Source organism: Microcaecilia unicolor, chromosome 12, assembly GCF_901765095.1.
Source record: "Microcaecilia unicolor chromosome 12, aMicUni1.1, whole genome shotgun sequence".
Lineage (NCBI taxonomy): Eukaryota > Metazoa > Chordata > Amphibia > Gymnophiona > Siphonopidae > Microcaecilia > Microcaecilia unicolor.
The window spans coordinates 17,447,196-17,468,235 of record NC_044042.1 but is presented as its reverse complement, the minus strand read 5'-3'; the positions used below and the strand labels follow the sequence as shown (position 1 = coordinate 17,468,235).

Below are 21,040 nucleotides of genomic sequence, written 5' to 3'. Positions count from 1 at the left end.
GGCGCGGAGGGAGAGGTAGGAAGAGAACCAGGAAAGGACAGAGCCCTGGAATCCAAGTGAGGACAGGATATCGAGGAGTATGCTGTGATCGACAGTGTCAAAAGCAGAAGAAAGATCAAGAAGGATCAAGATGGAATAGAGACCTCTGGATTTAGCCAGTAATAGGTCATTGGAGACTTTAGTAAGCGCAGTTTCGGTTGAGTGGAGAGGGCGAAAACCAGATTGTAGTGGGTCAAGAATAGCATGGAGAGAAAATCGAGGCAGGATACCAAAGAATTGGAGATAGAGGAAGCGGGGAAGAGTACAAGGGAGAAGGGGGAGGGGGACAGAAAGCCTATATGCCAAGTGGTACAAACATAGATACCCCCTCACACAACCCCACCACTCCACTATACTCCTGCTACACCCACCCACCTCATACCCCCCCCCCCCCCCCCCACCTCCAGCAATCTCCCAACGCCCTAGTTACCCTCACTTCCAATATTCCCCCAATACACACATACCCCACCCCCCACACACAGAGACGTCATTGCCAGAGACACACACCTGTGCTCTCGCGACAGCCACAAATATAAACACAAAAGCCACACACACCGTCCCGGTCCCATATAGTCCCTGCACACAATGCACAGTCACGTAGCCCCGCCTCGTGTGCTACAGCGACCCACACTCTGTACCACGTCTTTCCCCACCAAGCCCCAGACAGACAGACAGGAATTTGCAAAGTGAAGAAGGGGAAATCTGCCACCCATGTCACACTCCTAGTGCGTACTTTTCAATTTGTTCAAGTAGAAAGTTTTCACGGTGAGCACTTCTCGTGCATTTTTCGGAAGTGAGCAAGAATTATGTGAGTCGATTGGCATCAGTAGAAGAGGAGGAAGGAAGTCAGCACCTTGCTTTCTAATGCTTTCGCTTTTAAGGAGCAGGTTGTCAACCTCCCTGTCTTGCATGTGGGGCCGGAGGGGGGAGGGGTGGAGAGCAGAGCTGGGCTGCACTGCAGCAGCCCTCGCTCCCGGCCCGGGGTGGCCCGGCCCCGGCAGGCAAGGGAGTCCCCGGAGAAGGGTCGAGGGCTGAGCTGCACCTCTGGCACGTGATGCACATCTGGAGAGAGAGAGAGAGAAACAGCAGCCGCTCAGCCAGGCAGAGTCTGCAAACCCGTTCAGGAAGAAGAAGAAGCAGCAGCAGCGCTCGGGGCTCTTTCTCTTGCAAATGCTTTTGGTTTTCATCACATGGAATCAGCGTGAATGCTGCAAATGCATTATTTATTTTAAATGTCCTAATATGCATTTTTAACCCTTATAACGCTTTTCTTTGTCACTTGACTGATCATTTTTTTTTTGTTGGTTTGGGAGGTGGAGGAGGGTTAGAGCCAGCTGCACCCGTTTTGAGTTTCTTTTGGGGACTGGCTGGTTTTCAAGATGGGGCGAGTCACCGGGGCCATGAAATGCATCAAGTACCTGCTCTTCACCTTTAACCTCATCTTCTGGGTAAGTGAGTCAAGGTCCAGCCTTATAGCTTGCAACACACACAGCTGCTTAGACGACTAACTCGCCCGTGCATATGTGGGTGATGGTCTGCTGACCCCCGGATCAGATCATTGCTAGGAATAAACCGGGGCTGTGGTCATTCTCTCAGTAGGTCGTGCAAGGACTGAGCCCTCCGGATTGCCAGCTATGCGCGTGGCATGGATGGCATGGCAGGGCGGCACTCACTTGTTTATCCCATTCATTGATCCGTCTGGCTTGGAGGCAGGTCGCTAGACTCGGCTCTGATTACAGAGGAGACAGAAAAGGGGACAGCTGGCCGGTCCCCTGCTAAAGCCCACCTCTTTGCCACTGCTTTTGACTCCTAACCACTACTCACTTGCCCTGTCCTTTTACCTCGCCTATTTATTCCTGTTTACCTGTCTTATCTAGATTGTAAGCTCTTTGAGCAGGGACTGTCATTTTTAGTGTATGGTGTACAGCGCTGCGTATGCCTTGTAGCGCTATAGAAATGTTAAATAGTAGTCTAAGTGGCTTAAAAAGCTGTAGCCGGGACTTGCATTTCCAGTTTACTGCCAGGATTCCCAGTAGGGGAAGGGAGTATAAGGACCTGTCCTGGGCGCTTCCTACTTATCTTGCAATCTGTGGTTCCAGGATGGCACCAAGCCTGTCCTTAATAAAGAGGTGGCCCTTTAAGATGTATTGCATCGGGGTTAGATCCAAGTCCACGTGAAAATGGTGCAGAAGGAGTGCTAGTGGCATGTCGACAGGTGACCGGGCAGGTCAGCTGGGGCCAATATATTATATAACGCATTTATTCTAACATGTTGTAATTATGTCATGTGGGTTGTTCATCCCTCATTGCTGCAGAATGGTGCGATATGAGACAAGAAATGGATGTTCATGTCAGAAACAGTTTGGAGAGGTGGAGGGTAGGACTGTCGGCCCTTATTGTACCCCCCCCCCCCCCCCATGTCTTTGGTGTGTGGAGAAAATCATAGGGGCCCCTTTTACAAAGTGGCGGTAAACTCAACGCGGGCGTCCCGTGCACCCATTTGGCGTTACCGCTGGCCCAACACAGACGCAGGTGGTAGTTCCAGCCCTATGCTGGGGAAAATGGGGCTTGATTTTTTTTTTGTGCAGCGGTTACCCGGCGGTAATCAGGCAGCGCCGCGTGCTACCCAGTTGCCACCAGGTTAGCGTGCGAGCTGTTAGCACCACCTCAATGGGTGCAGTAAGGATGGCCGTGCGGTAAAAGCAATCGTACACATGGCCATGTATTTTTGCAGCCTTTTTACCTGCTGCAATAAAAAGGGCCTCGGCGTGCGGCAAAAACAGCCGCTACCACAGGGCCCTTTGTACCGCAGCTTGGTGAAAGAGCCCCTTAGGGAGAGAGTTATCAAGCACCAACGCAGGTTGTCTTTGCCTATCAGAGCGATATTTAGGTTGCCCCGGGTTTACATAGTAATGAGATGCAAATGCATGTAAAGCAGCTCATTACTATGTCAGAGTTTTCTCCCGGTGCTCCTTTTGACTTGGGGAAAATCCACTATTTCTGGGATAAGCAGTATAGAATGTTTTGTACTTTTGGGGGGATCTTGCCGGGTATTTGTGACCTGGATTGGCCACTGTTGGAAACAGGATGCTGGGCTCGATGGACCTTTGGTCTGTCCCAGTATGGCAATACTTATGTACTTAGGATTCTGAATGGAATCTTGCTACTCTTTAGGGTTCTAAATGGAATGTTGCTATACACTTTGAAATTCTGCATGGAATCTTGTTATTCTTTAGAATTCTAGAATCTTGCTACACTTTGGGGTTCTACATGGAATGTTGCTGTTGTTTGGGTTTCTGCCAGGTACTTGTGACCTGGATCGGCCACTGTTGGAAACAGGATGCTGGGCTTGATGGACCTTTGGTCTGTCCCAGTATGGCAACACTTATGTACTTATGACTTGGATTCTACTTGGTTGGCGTTCTGTCATCTAAATAAAATGAAACTTGAAAAATAATGTTTTCAGCAGCTTCAGTAAGGACCATATTTACTATGATTAGTACAAGGTAATGGCATTTATCTGCCGCCAAACACATTGCAATAAAATAATGTTTTCGCCTTTCCTTCAGTCCGTCTTTTTGATATGCAACTTTTCCTCTTCCCAATGGCCTTTTGTATTCTGTGTTGTTCCTTGTTCCTTTTTTCTGCCCCCTCATTTATTTATTTATTTTTATTTGTAGCATTTGTATCCCACATTTTCCCACCTATTTGCAGGCTCAATGTGGCTTACATTTGCCGTAGTGGCGATTGCCATTTCCGGTCTACAGAGTTGCACATGGTTTTACATTCAAGTGCGTACATACATGGTAGAAGAATACATTGTGATCTTGCGTAGGTGTCAACATTATGTTGTTGCTCAGGTATCGACATTAGGGTAAAAGTGATAATGTTTGGCAGTGAGGTTAGTCAGCATTGAGTGGTTGTATAGGAATCGAAATCAAAGTAGTTTGTTCATTAAAAGCAGAAATGTTATTCAGTCGTGTGGTTAAAGATCGGTGCAATCTTATTCCTCAATCATTGGTTATGTACTGTAAACTGCTAAGATTTCTCTTTGAAAAATTTGTGGTAAATCAATTAAATTGAACTTGAACTTATAATTCTAAGTGTTAGTAAATAGGGGGCTAAATCAGGTAAAAGAAATATATAGTAGCATAGAAAACAGAACCTTAGCATACATTTTAAACAGGAGCAAAAGGGAAGGAACTTTTATCTTGAACAAGGGATGTGTGAGTATCAAAGCGGAGGAGACGCTGGAGGTAACATTAAGAAATATTTCTGCTCACAAAGGGTGGTCAGGGTGCGTGGAACAGCCTCCCAAAGGAAGTGGTGAGGGCCACATCAGTAAGAGAATTGAAGAAAACACAAGATAAGCAGGGTGGATCCGTAAATAATGAAGATGTGAGAGTAAAGCTGGAAATCGAGAGGGTTCTGTGATGTGGCAACAGGGTGGAAAGTGGGCAAAGTGAATCCTGTGATCATTTCTACTGCCATCCTGTGTCGACATGTTTCGGTTTATTTGCATTCAATTATTTACCTTTTCCCATTTTCCCATGCTCTAGGAATCCCCAGGGCCAAGCATGGGACTGTTTGCCACTAAGGAGAGTTCTACCCTTTTGTGGTAATTTCAATACTTCCCAGGAAATCACGGCTGAGGCTATTGTGTCAGAGCAATTATACAGTCAATCCACTCTGTGCTGCTGCCTTTTAACAGGAAATCTGTCCAAGAGCAAGACCTGCAACAGAGAGCCTTCGGGCTAGCTGAGAGGGCTTAACAGCAGGCACTTTCTCTGTTTGCTTAGCCATTATCTGCCATGTCAAATGACATTGTTTGGTACCAGCTCCATCTTAAAAGCAAACACTGTCCTGTATTTCCAATGCCACCCTGTTTCCATAAGTGATAGCTCGAACTAATGGAGAAAGCCTGCCAATAACTTGGAGAATATCAATATTCTTCCATCTCCCCAACTGATGTGTTCTATGGAATGAATAAAGACACTAGAACTAGAATGGAAACCCTGAATGTTTTTGTAGGTTCTAGCTGTCATAGTAACATAGTAGATGACGGCAGAAAAAGACCTGCACGGTCAATCCAGTCTGCCCAACAAGATAACTCATATTTGCTATTTTTTGTGTATACCTTACTTTGATTTGTACCTGTGCTCTTCAGGGCACAGACCGTATAAGTCTGCCCAACACTATCCTCGCCTCCCAACCACCAGCCCTGCCTCCCAACCACCAGCTCTGGCACAGACCATTCAAGTCTGCCCAGCACTATCCCCACCTCCCAACCATCAGTCCCGTTTCCCACCACCGGCTCTGGCACAGACCGTATAAGTCTGCCCAGCACTATCCCCGCCTCCCAACCACCGGTTCTCCTTCTTACCTACAAATGCACTCAGTCTGCTGCCCCTCACTATCTTTCTACCCTCATCTCCCCTTACGTTCCCGCCCGTAACCTCCATTCACAGGATAAATCCTTCCTCTCAGTACCCTTCTCCACCACCGCCAACTCCAGGCTCCGCTCATTCTGCCTCGCCTCACCCTATGCTTGGAATAACCTTCCTGAGCCCTTACGCCAAGCCCCCTCCCTGCCCGTATTCAAGTCTTTGCTTAAAGCCCACCTCTTCAATGCTGCGTTTGGCACCTAACCCTTACCATTCAGTGAATCCAGACTGCCCCAATTTGACTGCCCCTATCAGACCAACCGTGCACTTGTCTATTAGATTGTAAGCTCTTTGAGCAGGGACTGTCTCTCTTTGTTAAATTGTACAGCGCTGCGTAACCCTAGTAGCGCTCTAGAAATTTTAAGTAGTAGTAGTAGTAGTATCCCCGCCTCCCAACCACCAGCCCCGCCTCCCGATCTTGACTAAGCTCCTGAGGATCCATTCCTTCGGTTATCTTGGTTATCTTCTCATATCCATCTTCCGAAGTTAGATTTCTTTCCGCTACCATGTACATTTCAGCACTCTCAGCAAGTCCCTTTTCAAGCAATGGGCCAGCCAAAAAGGTGTCCTATGGTCTACTTCTTATCAAAATCAGGTCTCGGCTGAGAATGTCCATTTTGCCATGTTGACTTTTGCCCTGCCAACTTGGGTACGAAGACAGTTTTTAGGGCAGTGTAAGGCCCACTCCACCCCAAGTGTAACTTCCTGCCCCTCTTTCCCAACAAAGCACACTCTCTTCCTACCTTCTCCAGAGGTTTGCAACTGGTGCCTGCCTCCAGAGCTGCGGTTCTGTTTGCTTCTGGCACTGCCTGGGTCTCGGTGAGCGTGAGCCTTGTATTGCCTGGATTCCCAGGCTATCCTGATGGTCAAAGTTGAAAACCTCTTCAAGTCCAGATGTGTATCTTCTGGCCTTTGTTCTTTTCTGGCTCAGACAAGGTGGGGATTAGTTTCTTCTCTTGGTTAGTAATGCCGTTCGCACTTGGTGAATGATTCCCAGTAACGCTGTAACCTCTGTTTACAGGCTCAGAAAAATCCCAGCAGTGTTTTGTACACTTCACTCTCTTCTCCCAGGCTTTTGTTTATGCAAGTAACATTATAGAGTAGAATGTTTATCTTTCCAGGGTCAAGGTACCAAAAACTGTGTGAGCCTGCCAAGCAGACTTTATGGTCTATTTTTGTATAGCTGTGTATGAATTAATCTTTCCTCTCTCTCTCACCTCCTGAATCTTGGACTCCAACAAATTATGATGTACTCTGCATCAATGCAACACCTGAAGAGACGCAAGGGGAGCGATTCTATTTTTTATTTTTTTGTTACATTTGTACCCCACGCTTTCCCACTCATGGCAGGCTCAATGCGGCTTACATGGGGCAATGGAGGGTTAAGTTACTTGCCCAGAGTCACAAGGAGCTGCCTGTGCCTGAAGTGGGAATCGAGCTCAGTTCCTCAGGACCAAAGTCCACCACCCTAACCACTAGGCCACTCCTCCACTGTTGCTACTATTTGAGATTCTACATGGAATGTTGCTATTCCACTAGCAGCATTCCATGTAGAAGTCGGCCCTTGCAGATCACCAATGTGGCCGCGCAGGCTTCTGCTTCTGTGAGTCTGACGTGCAGGACGTCAGACTCACAGAAGCAGAAGCCTGCGCAGCCTTCTACATGGAATGTTGCTAGTGGAATAGCAACATTCCATGTAGAATCTCCAATAGTAGCAACATTCCATGTAGAATCTCCAATAGTATCTATTTTATTTTTGTTACATTTGTACCCTGCACTTTCCCACTCTTGGAAGGCTCAATGCGGCTTACATGGGGCAATGGAGGGTTAAGTGACTTGCCCAGAGTCCCAAGGAGCTGCCTGTGCCTGAAGTGGGAATCGAACTCAGTTCCTCAGGACCAAAGTCCACCACCCTAACCACTAGGCCACTCCTCCACTCCACTCTATAAAGTAAATGCTATTATTTACATGTCGATTGCCTGTGTGAATCAGGATAATCCTCAGAAGAGCTAAGCAATATCCACTATAGAAACAAGATTCTTTGTTTGATGGTGGACCTCAGTGGTGTCCCTCAAAGGCTCAACTCTTCATTGCCTTTAAGCTTTACAACCCCACCGAATCACTGGTCCTCTCCTCAATCATTATTAACTTCTTATCTCTAAAAAAAAATTCTTTAACATAGCCAATATTGCTTTTACTTAATGTATCCCATTTATAAAGTAAAACACGAAATACTTAACTTACCATGAACATGTTTAATATCTTTCTCTCAGTTGTTCTGGGAACGGGACTGGATATACTGCCTTTCTGTGGTTTTTGCAACTACATTCAAAATGGTTTACATGGAGGGGCATAATCGAACGGGGACCACCATCTCTAAGGGCGCCCATCTCTAAGGACGTCCCAGCGAAGGGGCGGGGAAACCACTATTATCGAAACAAGATGGACGTCCATCTTTCATTTCGATAATAAGGGCCGGGACGCCCAAATCTCAACATTTAGGTCGACCTTAGAGATGGTCATCCTTAGGTCGTCCTTAGAGATGGTCGTCCCTGGTTTTTGGCGATAATGGAAACCCAGGACGCCCATCTCAAAAATGACCAAATCCAAGCCATTTGGTCGTGGGAGGAGCCAGCATTCATAGTGCTCTGGTTCCCCTCACATGCCAGGACACCAACTGGGCACCCTAGGGGGCACTGCAGTGGACTTCACAAATTGCTCCCAGGTGCATAGCTCCCTTACCTTGGGTGCTGAGCATCCCAACCCCCCCCCCCCCCAAACCCACTTCCCACAACTGTACACCACTACCATAGCCCAAAGGGGTGAAGGGGGGCACCTACATGTGGGTACAGTGGGTTTCTGGTGGGTTTTGAAGGGCTCACATTACCAGCACAAGTGTAACAGGTAGGGGGGGATGGGACTGGGTCCGCCTGCCTGCACTGCACCCACTAAAACTGCTCCAGGGACCTGCATACTGCTTTCATGGAGCTGGGTATGACATTTGAGGCTGGCAAAAAAAAAATTTAAGTTTTTTTTTAGGGTGACCACTGGGGGAGTAAGGAGAGGTCATTCCCGATTCCCTCCGGTGGTCATCTGGTCAGTTTGGGCACCTTTTTGAGGCTTGGTCGTGAAAAAAATGGACCAAGTAAAATTGACCAAATGCTCGTCAGGGACGCCCTTCTTTTTTTCCATTATCGGACGAGGACACCCATCTTTTAAGCACGCCCCAGTCCCGGCTTTGCTACACCTCCGACACGCCCCTGTGAACTTTGGTTGTCCCTGCGACAGACTGCAGTTGAGGACGCCCAAAATCGGCTTTCGATTATGCCGATTTGGGCAACGCTGAGAGAAGAACGCCCATCTCCTGATTAGTGTCGGAAGACGGGCGCCCTTCTGTTTTGAAAATGCCCCTGATAGTATATACAGGTACTTATTTGTACCTGGGACAATGGAGACTTAAGTGACTTGCCCAGAGTCAGAAGAAGCTGCAGTGGAAATCGAACCCAGTTCCTTAGGAGCGAAGTTTGCTGCACTAACCACTAGGCTACTCCTCCACTCTGACATGTTTTGCCTAATAGGCTGCATCAAGGAAGTTCCTTTGCCAACTGCACCATACTGACAGGTATCCGTCAACCTCTCAAAGATCAAAATTAGAATAATGGCATATATAATCACATGTGTGTACACAAACACGTGTAAATGCCAAAAGTGCACCTAAGCAGTATCGTGTAACTATCTCCGATCGTGCATAGTTTGCAGGCAAGCGAACACCTGGATGGAGGCTGGGCGGATTGTGGTCAGGGTACACATTTGTGACCCACTGAGCAAAAAGGTACCAAAAGTGGGGTATGTGACCTCTACTACAAAATGGAGGAGTGTCAGCTGCATAATCCTGCCAAATTTCAGCCTCGGGTATGGGCTAATTATGTCTTTAAAAATTTTGAAACATTTGTTTGTTTATTTATTTATTTATGAGATTTATATCCCACAATATCCGCAAAACAAGCCCGAGTTCAGTGTGGGTCCAGAGTTTAACTATATTTCCTCCTATTTGTTTTTGAAGTATTTCCATGTAATTTCAATGTGTCCCTGTATTTGTACTTTTAGAATGAGTAAAAAATCAATTCACTTCTACTCATTCTACACCACTCAGGACCTTGAAGACCTCAATCATATTCCCCCCCCCCCCCTTCTCTTTTCCGAACTGAAGAGCCCTAACCTCTTTAGCCTTTCCTCGTACGAGAGGTTATCAATAGAAATCAAACAAAATAAAACATGGAAAAGAAAATAAGATGATACCTTTTTTATTGGACATAACTTAATACATTTCTTGATTAGCTTTCGAAGGTTGCCTTTCTTCGTCAGATCGGAAATAAGCAAATGTGCTAGCTGACAGTGTATATAAGTGAAAACATTCAAGCATTACTATGACAGTCTGACAGGGTGGGAGGATGGGGGTGGGTCGGAGGTATGCATGGGGACATCAAAGCATATAATTGATATTCTAACAGGGTGGGTGTGGATAGGTGAGGGGAGGGTGATCAACAGAGACATACAGCTTTATGGTTTATAATGGGCTAGGAACCCCAGATCCTTGTTAAGTCCTTTCTGTTGGGTGTTAAAATATTCAATCATTCTGTCAGCTAGCACATTTGCTTATTTCCGATCTGAGGAAGAAGGGCAACCTTCGAAAGCTAATCAAGAAATGTATTAAGTTATGTCCAATAAAAAAGGTATCATCTTATTTTCTTTTCCATGTTTTATTTTGTTTGATTTCTATTGATAACCTTAAGAGTGGACTAACACGGCTACCACACTCCTCTACTCGTACGAGAGGAGTTCCTTCCCCTTCACCATTTTGGTTGCTCTTCTTTGAACCTTTTCTAATTCCACTATACCCTTTTTGAGATGCAGCGGCCAGAATTGAACGCAATACTCAAGGTGAGGTCGCACCCTGGAGCGATGCAGAGGCATTATAATATTCTTGGGCTTATCTTGCATCTCTTTCCTAATAATTCCTAGCATCCTGTTTGCTTTTTTTTGGTCGCCGTCACACACTGGGCAGAAGATTTCAGTGTATTGTCTACAATTTATTTCTTTATTTATTTTACACATTTATAGACCACTTAAATCAAAGCGGTTTGCAATTAAAAAAAAAACATACAAAATAAAAACAAAAAAAACCCACCAACAACAAAATACATGCTGTCACTGTATCATATCCAGAACTTGCAGCAAAGTTGTGCCATTATAACATCTAGCGTTACATAAATGCTTCCACAAACAATGGAATCTTCAGTAGCCGCTTAAACTGCAAAATTTCAGTGCATAATCGCAACTGATCGCACTACATCAGATGACAGCAGGGCCGCCGAGAGACTGGGACAGGCCCGGGGCAAGGCCGCCCCTACTGCCCCCCCCCCCCCGAGGTCGCTGCCACCGCTCCTCCCTCCACCCCCCGAGGTCGCCACCATTCCCCCCCCCCAAGATCGCTGCAGCCACTGCTCCCCCTCCACCTCCCCGAGGTCGCCGCCGCTCCCCCCCCCTCCGTCTGCCACCGGGCCAGGCCACCTGCATTGAAATCGCAGTCTCACCTCCGTGAAAGCAGCGCTGCAAGCAGCAGAACACCTCCCTTCGGCCCTCCTTCCCTCCTTGTGTCCCGCCCTCGCGGAAGTTACGTCAGACGAGGGCGGGCCACAGGGAGGGAAGGAGGGCCGAAGGGAGGCGTTTTGCTGCCTGCAGCGCTGCTTTCACGGAGGTGAGACTGCGATTTCAATGCAGGGGGCAGACGGTCGACGATGAAGGGTGGGTGGGACTGCGGCACCGGGGCACCCTTGGAGGCCCGGGCCCGGGGAATTTTGCCCCCCCCCCCCTCTCGGAGGCTATGCATGACAGCCACAATGTTGTCGCTGACCTCAAAACTCCTGGCAGGATGATGCACACAAAAAGTATCCTTCAAATTTTCAGATCTATAGATAGCCTGATGCACATAACAAAGAACTTTAAACTGTATTCTATTCTGCACTGGTAACCAGTGCAGCTGTCTCAAAATTGGAGTAATATGTGTTGCCCGGGTTCCACCTGTTACTAACATTATCAGTAGCATTTTGGACTTACTGCAATGACACCTAGATCTTTTCCTTGGGTGCTGACTCCTAAGGTGGACCCTAGCATCAAGTAACTATGATTCAGACTACTGTTCCCAATATGCATCACTTTGCATTTAGCCCAGCAGGTTGTTTCAGTCTCTGGTTCTGATGTCCCTCTGTGGTCCAACTGAGGCAGCCAGAGACATCTGAGGGGAAGCTGGGGGGATTAGAGACCCACCGATTCTCCATCCCCCCCAAACTTGTGTTGGGGCGGGTCGAGGAGACCGGAGGTCTGCTGGACCTCCAGACCCCATTTCACTTGGCTCAGGGGGGAGGGGGAGGGAGGTACTTGGGGTCTGGTGGTCCCATGGATCTCCAGCCCCTGTGTTTGACAGATCTGGGCTTTTGACTGCCCAGATCTGTCAAAGAAGTGTGGGAGGATTGTGCCTGAGTGCATGCTCGGGCGCAATTCTCCCGCACTTTACACTATGATCAGAGATAATGGCATGCTTAAATTTTCATGCTATTGTCTCTGATCATAAGGGTGGTAAAGCCCCATGCCGTTCCAGTGCTATTTTAGAGCGCTGTTTGGAACAGCGCGGGGCTTTCGATCATCTGCCCATAAGTGCATTAAGTGCAAAGTCTATGTGCTAAATGCAGGGTGGGTGTCCAGGATCTTGAGGGTGGATGTCCAGCACCTGACTTGCATTTACCACACAGTGCAGAGCCTTACCATAGAGTAACATGCTATATACAATGCCAAACAGCATGGGAGCACTACGCTATCTGCCACTGTAGGTAGCATGGTGGGAGATAGAAAGAAATTGTCCAATGCCATCCCCTCCCCCCACATGACTGATCTCCTCTTGATCCTGGCCCGAAGTTCTGATTGTTCCTGAGCCATTACGTCAAGCTCCATCCCTGGCCGCCTTCAAATCCGGGCTAAAGGCCTACCTGTTTGATCCTGCTTTCAATTCCTAACCTGTCACCTGCTTGTAACCTTTATCTTGTCTTCCTCTCTTCAATAGTCCCTTTTCCCTATGTGTCCTTCTGTCTGTCCTTCCCTTATCCCTTATTTGTCCTGTCTGTATGTCCTGATTTAGACTGTAAGCTCTTTTGAGCAGGGACTGTCTGTTCTTCAAGTTCAATTGTGAAGCGCTACGTACGACTGGTAGCGCTATAGAAATGATTTATAGTAGTAGTAGTAGTAGTAGGCAGGTCACTGGAGAATTTTGTCTTTTGTTCTCCGGGAGGAGGCATTAGATTCAGATCCAGCTTAAATCATGAGAGGGAGAAAAAGCTGCTTGTAGTATGTAGGGAAGGCAGAATAAACTGAGGATGGGGCCGGTCTTAGGCATGAGCGACAAGGGCGGTCAAACAGGGCCCCGCGCTCTTAGGGGCCTCGCATCTCTAGCAAGTCTGTTCTCCTGTCTCGGAACACCTCCCAGTAGACAGCATCATGCAGCGGCAGCGATTTTCATATCCCGTCAGCTGCCGAGCCCAGAGCCTCCTTACTGCTGTGTCCCGCCCTCTTTTGATGTCACTTCCTGCTTCTGCAAGGGCAGGATGCAGTAGCGAGGAGGCTCTAGGCTCGGTAGCTGATGGGATATGAAAATCACTGCCACCGTCTGCTGCTCTCTACTGAAACGTGGTGGATGCACATCAAGGTACGGGATGAGATGGGGTTCTGAGAGCTGTAAACCTCCTTTTAAACTCTAATAAATTATGGGTTATGGTGGCAGGTGCGGGAGGGGGGAGCAGGCAGGGGATGTGGGGCATAGGCACGGGGGGCGGGCGCAGGCGGGGGGGGCATAGCAAATCGATGGTCGACAAGCAAATAATATTTTTTTAAGAAGCTAATGTTAACATTCTCTAAAGGATGGACTAATGCATAGAATCAATAGAAGCAAATTTCTTTTCACAAAAAGATTTGTAAAGGATGCACCATTGTAGAATCATTTAATGAAATTTATGTCCAAATAGATTTGTCACTCTTTTAATCACTCAAGTTAATGTTGTGGCTGCATCCACGCAAATATGCATCTTATGCCAAATGCACTGTCCGAAATGAAAATGACATCCATGAATTTGCAGATCAAAGATTTCAGTAAATGCATTCATTGATATATGTAATTCAGCTTAAATACTTATAAAGTATATTCAAAAGACATGATTTCACATCTTAATAAAGCGCTTAATGATACACCAAAAGCTTCTAATTGTCCTGCGCCAAATTAGCCGTTATTTTCCATCAATATAGATGTTCCAAATTATCCCATGACGAATTCTCCGCACCAAATGTCCACTCCCATTTGCCCAGTGCCAAATTTACCAGTTACCGTTTCACATCCAGAAGATATAAGGAGGTATAGTCCTTACCATAATTCTCCCTCCAAAAGGACGGGAGGAAAATCGTCTCATTGAGGTGAAAAGATGAAACCACTTATTTCTCTTCAGCTCGGGGAAAAGGCGGCTGAGAGGAGATATGATAGAGGTCTATAAAATAATGAGTGGAGTTGAATGGGTAGATGTGAAGCGTCTGTTCACGCTTTCCAAAAATACTAGGACTAGGGGGCATGCGATGAAGCTACAATGTAGTAAATTTAAAACGAATCAGAGAAAAGTTTTTCTTCACTCAACGTGTAATTAAACTCTGGAATTCGTTGCCAGAGAATGTGGTAAAGGCGGTTAGCTTAGCAGGGTTTGAAAAAGGTTTAGACGGCTTCCTAAAGGAAATCTCCATAGACCGTTATTAAAATGGACATGGGGAGAATCCACTGCTTATTTCTGGGATAAGCAGCATGAAATGTTTTGTACTTTTTTGGGATCTTGCCAGGTATTTGTGACCTGGATTGGCCACTGTTGGAAACAGGATGCTGGGCTTGATGGACCTTTGGTCTTTCCCAGTATGGCAATACTTATGTACTTATGTATTTACCGCCTTTTGGAGGAATTCACTCAAGGTGGTGTACAGTAAGAATAAATCACACATGAGCAATAGACAATTACAGTAGTAAAAATATTCAAAGAACAATGCAAAGTATAGCATAGTATACGACTTACAATGTCAACACAATACGTAATAGAACATTTTAATTGACAGTGTAGGGTATAATGTCAACACAATACATAATAGAATATTTTATGGAAGAAAGGAAGCAACTATGCGCACGGACGCACCCATCTGCGAAAACTGCAGAAAGAGATCCCTGCTTGAAAATGCCCGGAGCTCAGAAATCCTTCTAGATGAAGAAACAGCCACCAGGAAAACAGTTTGCTCCCAACTGCCCCTAGCACCTCAGTGGTCCACTACCAATTTCCCGCTCTGACATGTCCGCTCCCATTTGCCTTCCACCCTCTGTTTTATGTGGTCCTATTTATCCGGTTACCAGATAAGTGCTGACTCCACCCCCCAAACTGCCCACAAAATAGCCAGTTTCGGCTAAGGTGCTAACCGGGTATATTCAGCGGCGCTGTCTGGTTAAGTGCAGCTGGATATACCTGGTTAGCATTGGACAAGCAATTTTAATGGCCAGAAGCCTCTCCTGGCTGTTTAAATTGCTTTATGTTTCTTATGATTATTATGTTTGTTTGTTTGTTTGTTTGTTTGTTTGTTTTTATTTGTTGCATTTGTACCCACATTTTCCCACCCATTTGCAGGCTGAATGTGGCTTACATTGTTCCGTCATGGCGATCGCCATTTCCGGAGTGAGAGATACAAGTATTGCATTAGAGATTATGATTGTCATAGTAGATGAAGCAGTCAAGTATAAAGAGTTCATATTCGGAATAAGAGATCAAGTGGTATTGCATTGAAGTTCATTTGTGGTAGAGTGGACCTTGGTAGTCGAGTATAGAGAGTTGGGTTTTATCCAGTTCAGGCTTGAGTTTCGTTGTCTGGTATTTAGGATGGATCGTTGTGGTATGACTTGTTGAAGAGGCTGGTCTTCAGTATGTTGAATATTGACCCCATATTCTTTTGACCTGTGCCTGGTGCTGCTCTCCTCAGTGCTCACATACGGACATGGTCCTTGCTTACTTGCTTATATAAGAAGGACAGGACTGGATTGACAGCCTTATACGAGAAGGGGACATATTTCACCAAAGCTGCTATTTGTTCTTTCCCAGCGTGTTCTGTGAACGCTACCATCACTGGCCCATTTTTTACTTCTATATTTCTTAGGCCTAGAGTTAAGCCTAGTTATTGTTTTTTTGTGGGGGGGTTTTTTTAAGCAGCGGGCTTAATGCTAATTTGACTACATTCGTAATGTTATCTTGCCTACACTGGGGTTCATAAGAGTAGCCATACTGGGTCAGATCAGTGGTCCATCTAGCCCAGTATTCTGTTTTCCAAACAGTGGCCAAGCCAGGTCACAAGTACCTGGCAGAAACCCAAATCATGGCAACACTCCATACTACAAATCCCAGGGCAAGCAGTTGCTTCCCATGTCTATGTCTGTCTCAATAGCAGAATATGGACTTTTCCTCCAGGAATTTGTCCAAACCTTTTTTTAAACCCAGATACGCTAACCACTGTTACCACATCCTCCGGCAAAGAGTTCCAGAGCTTAACTATTCGTTCAGTGAAAAAAATATTTCCTCCTATTTGTTTTTAAAGTATTTCTACGTAACGTCCTCGAGTGTCCCCTGGTCTTTGTACTTTTGGAATGAGTAAAAAATCAAATTACTTCTACTCATTCTACACCGCTCAGGGTTTTGTAGACCTCAACCATATCTCCCCTCATCCGTCTCTTTTCCAAGCTGAAGAGCCCTAACCTCTCCAGCCAGCAGGGCCGCTGAGAGGGGGGGACAGGGGGAACAAAAGGGCCCGGGCCTCCGGAGGGGGCCCGGCGACACCGCAGTCCAACCCGCCCTCCCTCCGTCGCTCCCAGCACTAACCTTAAATGCCTCCTTTCACCATGTTCGCAGCAGCAGGGCAGGCCACTCCTTCCTTCCGTGTCCCGCCCTCGCCTGACGCAACGTCCGCGAGGGCAGGGCACGGAAGGAAGGAAAGGTGTGCCCTGCTGCTGCTTGCTGCAAACGTGCTGAAAGGAGGCGTTTAAGGTTAGTGCAGGGCCCGGCCCGGTAGCGGGTGGAGGGGGGGTGGCGGCGACGACGACGACCTCGGGTGGTGGGGGGGGGCCCGGGGGCGGCCTTGTCCCGGGCCCGGCTCTGGCTCTCGGCGGCCCTGCCAGCCAGTAGCAGGGTTTTAACCTCCTTTAACCACGACATCCATGTTGTTACAGGGTTTCAATCTCTACCAAAAGGCCAAGAAGAAGCTGCCCTCTGTTCATGGCTCAGATCGTCATGATAAGACCAAGAAGCAAATATTAGCTGCAAAAAAATACCCAGTGAGCATCCCAGTTGCCATTTCTTCAGTCCTTTTATAAGAAGTGCTGCTGACAGATCTGGATGTATTTTAAAACTGACACAGGACCACATGAACCTCTCCTAGTAGTAACTTTTCTATTATTATTTTTATCTTTTCATTTTTTCCCTTTAGTCGGTCCTGTGACACAGTCTGTAGGAAACCTGGATGGAAAAAAAAAAATCTAAAAGCCGCTGGAAAATTACATACGATCCATTCTGTCTGAAGGCCTCAGTGAGTGGAAACGTAAATGGATCTGAAAAGCTTTAGAAAGTGAGTTCTCTCTCAAGAAGGTCCGGTGTAGAAAGGCCCAGTTCACTCCTGATAGTCTTTGATTTGATATACTTTAGAAAAAGCAGCAGAAATAAGCCCTAGTTGAGAAATAATGCTTGCTGAATGTTGAGGCTCAGCGCCACGATTCAGACATCTGTTGTATATTTCCTTGACTGAGACGTCGGCCGTGGAGGAGCTGCACAGAGATTCTAATTCTGTCATGCTCAAGACAGTCTGAGGCAGAACAGAGAACACAATTCATATGTTTTTCTTAATGGACAAGTGCCACGGATTAGCCGGCCATAATGCCTCGAGAATGTGGAGGGAAAAGGTCAGCAAAGCCAGTGGCCCACCAATTAGATTGTAAGCTCTGTTGGGCAGGGACTGTCTCTTCATGTTCCAACTGTACAGCGCTGCGTACGTCTAGTAGCGCTATAGAAATGATAAGTAGTAGTAGTAGTCTTGGGATTCCGGAATCTTGCTACTGTTTAGGATTCTGCACGGAATCTTGCTACTATGGGATTCCGGAATCTTGCTGCTCTTTAGGATTCTGCACGGAATCTTGCTACTCTTTGTCCTCATTCCTTATTTGTTCTGTTTGTCTGTCCTAATTATATTGTAAGCTCTGTCGAGCAGGGACCGTCTCTTCATGTTCAAGTGTACAGCGCTGCGTACGTCTAGTAGCACTATAGAAATGATAAGTAGTAGTAGTAGTCTTGGGATTCCGGAATCTTGCTACTCTTTGAATTCTACACAGAATCTTGCTACTGTTTGGGATTCCGGAATCTTGCTACTCTTTGTCCTCATCCCTTATTTGTTCTGTTTGTCTGTCCTAATTAGATTGTAAGCTCTGTCGGGCAGGGACTGTCTCTTCTTGTTCAAGTGTACAGCGCTGCGTACGTCTAGCAGGGGCGTATCTGCGTGGGGCCACAGGGGCCTGGGCCCCGGCAGATTTCGCCCTGGACCCCCCTACCGCCGTTAACCCTCCCCCGCCTACCGCCAAACCTTTCCCCGCCTACCGCGGTCACCTACCCCCGAGGTCCGCTCCTGCCGGTTTTTTAAAATATTACTTCAGCTGGCGGGGGACCCCAACCCCCGCCAGCCCAGCCGAGGTCTTTAACTTCTTCATCCTCGTGCTGTTCCCGCAATGCATCCTTCCAGTTGGACGGAGTTTGACGTCGCAGCACGTTGTACGTGCAGGACGTCAATGTGCTGCGACGTCAAACTCCTTCCAACTGGAAGGATGCATTGCAGGAACAGCACGAGGAAGGATGAAGAAGTTAAAGACCTCGGCTGGGCTGGCGGGGGTTGGGGTCCCCCGCCAGCTGAAGTAATATTTTAAAAAACCGGCAGGAGCAGACCTCGGGGTGTAGGTGACCGCGGTAGGCGGGGAAAGGGTTGGTGGTAGGCGGGGGAGGGTTAACGGCGGTGGGGGGGGGCGTTATAATGTGTCCCCTCACTCTAGCCCCTGCCCCCCCTACCGCCGAACCTCAGATACGCCCCTGATAGTAGTGCTGTAGAAATGATAAGTAGTAGTAGTAGATACCCATAAGTATTGCAGTCATGTTTTGCAGATTATTACGTCAAAAGCACATGCAAGTTCATTGATTCCCACACATGCACTAGTACGCGTGGGCCCTGGACCATATTTTCAAAGATAAGACAAGCAAGTGTCTAAGGCCTCCGGGCCCACTCTTGGCTACGCCACTGAATATTAACAGTTGAATGGAATAGCTATGGAAAATTCTAAAAAGTAAAATCAAGAAAATGACTACTTCAGCATAGAAATGTTTTTAGTTTTCTTCGGAATATCTCATAAGATCTCTCGCACCGAATGTCTTTTGATAGGACATTCCACCATTTAGTTGCATTGTATTGAAAACCAGTGGCATGCATTGACTTATATGCCAGTCCTTTACAGCCTGGCAGATGAAGAATAAGAAAATTCCGGCACTGCTTGAAGGCAGTGCGCATTGGTAACTCGATCAAAGGCAACATATAACTTGGAGACAGTCCAATAAGAACTTGGTAGACTAACACACAGCCCTTAAACACTCAGACCCTGGCTCTGACTGGCAACCAATGCAGCAGTCATCGTAAAGGGGTGGCACGATCATATCAGATGCTCGACAAATGAGATGTGCAGCACTATTCTTTGCCGTTTGTAGTTTTTTAAAGACAATATCCCTGCATCCAATATGTACAGCATTACAGTAGTCTATTTGAGACATTACAAATCTCTGGACCACAATGCAAAATACAGACTTCCTATATAATAATTCTCACCTCCAACATTCTGACTTGCTGCCTGGGACCATGGCTCATTCCGAGTTGGTCTGCTAGGCGTGTGCCATTTCCAGCATGCTGGACAACATTTTTTTTGTAACATAGCGCTAACCCAACAGTAATCAGACATTGTTGCTTGCTACCTAATTAGATATGATAGAGGTCTATAAAATAATGAGTGGAGTTGAATGGGTAGATGTGAAGCGTCTGTTTACGCTTTCCAAAAATACTAGGACTAGGGGGCATGCGATGAAGCTTCAATGCAGTCAATTTAAAATGAATCGGAGAAACTTTTTCTTCACTCAACGTGTAATTAAACTGTGGAATTCGTTGCCAGGGAATGTAGTACAGGCGGTTAGCTTAGCGGAGTTTAAAAAAGGTTTGGATGGCTTCCTAAAGGAAAAGTCCATAGACCGTTATTAAATGGACTTGGGGGAAAATCCACTATTTCTGGGATAAGCAGCATCAGACGTTTTGTACTTTTTTGGGATCTTTCCAGGTGTTTGTGACCTGGATTGGCCACTGTTGGAAACAGGATGCTGGACTTGATGGACCTTTGGTCTTTCCCAGTATGGCAATACTTATGTAATTACCACCAGATTACTGCGGGAGCCCTTACCGCCACCTCAGTGGGTGGTGGTAAGTGCTCCCTGCCACATGGCCATGCAGAAAGAGTTATCTTACAGCATGGGGAAGGAGCCATTCCAAAGACATTGGGACTCTCTCTACTAGCTCAGCTCTAACATCATGACTGACCTCTGATTTGGATCCAAAGAGTTGCAACTTTACATCTTTAGATCCCCGTGGGTAGAAATAAGATGTAGCTGGCATGGACCCTATTCCATGTGGTGGGATCTTTAAAGGAACCCTGTACAAAGGGTAGGATGAAGGTATTCTCCTCTTTAGCAAGATAGTATGTGACTGGGTGATGTTCTGATTGGAAGGCCATGGGAAACCGTCTTGATGGAGATAACGATCTCCTTTTGTCACATTCTCTGACAGCTGTTTCTCTGTTTTGGCACTGGAGTGCTTAGTTTGGAATTAAATGTCATGGGTGGAAGTTCAAATCCCAAGATCTTCAATTGGAAAATGAGGCTGTGGAATGCTGCTTCAGTCTGCTCCCTTGAGACACGTTAGTAATGATTGATTGCGTTATTTGCACTGTTGGGTGACCTCAGAGTTTGGTTTCATTAACACTGGCCCCCCATTCATCTCTGCTAGGATTCCTAAGGAATTTTTATTTCTGGAATTTTCTCAAACCAGTGAGCCTGTCCAGGCTCTGTCATTCCTGCTTTCTGCCGAGAGGCTTCAACCTGCTGCGTATTTAGTTCGCTTGACCTGGATATGATCTAATAGAGGATCAAGGTTATTGGACAATAGCAAGAACTTAGTGTTCTCTGGATTTAACCTGGATCACACATAAGGTGCAGCCCTCAGCTCAGAGAGAGACCACACTTCAAATCACGCAGCTGGATATCCTAGACTGCTTTTACACCATCATGTGGCAGCATAACGCTCATCGGTTCATACCAAGCCCCATT

General features: G+C 46.7%; 1 protein-coding gene across 1 annotated transcript in view; it reads left to right on the top strand.

Moving 5' to 3' along the window:
- The first annotated feature begins 946 nt into the window (after positions 1-946).
- The window catches only part of TSPAN2 (tetraspanin 2), a 124,686-nt gene continuing 104,592 nt past the window's right edge, over positions 947-21,040 (top strand). Inside the window, exon 1 of the mRNA XM_030220972.1 lies at positions 947-1,487. Within this exon, the coding sequence (XP_030076832.1) occupies positions 1,419-1,487 (69 nt within the window). The 5' untranslated portion in view covers positions 947-1,418. The remainder of the gene's footprint in view (positions 1,488-21,040) is intronic.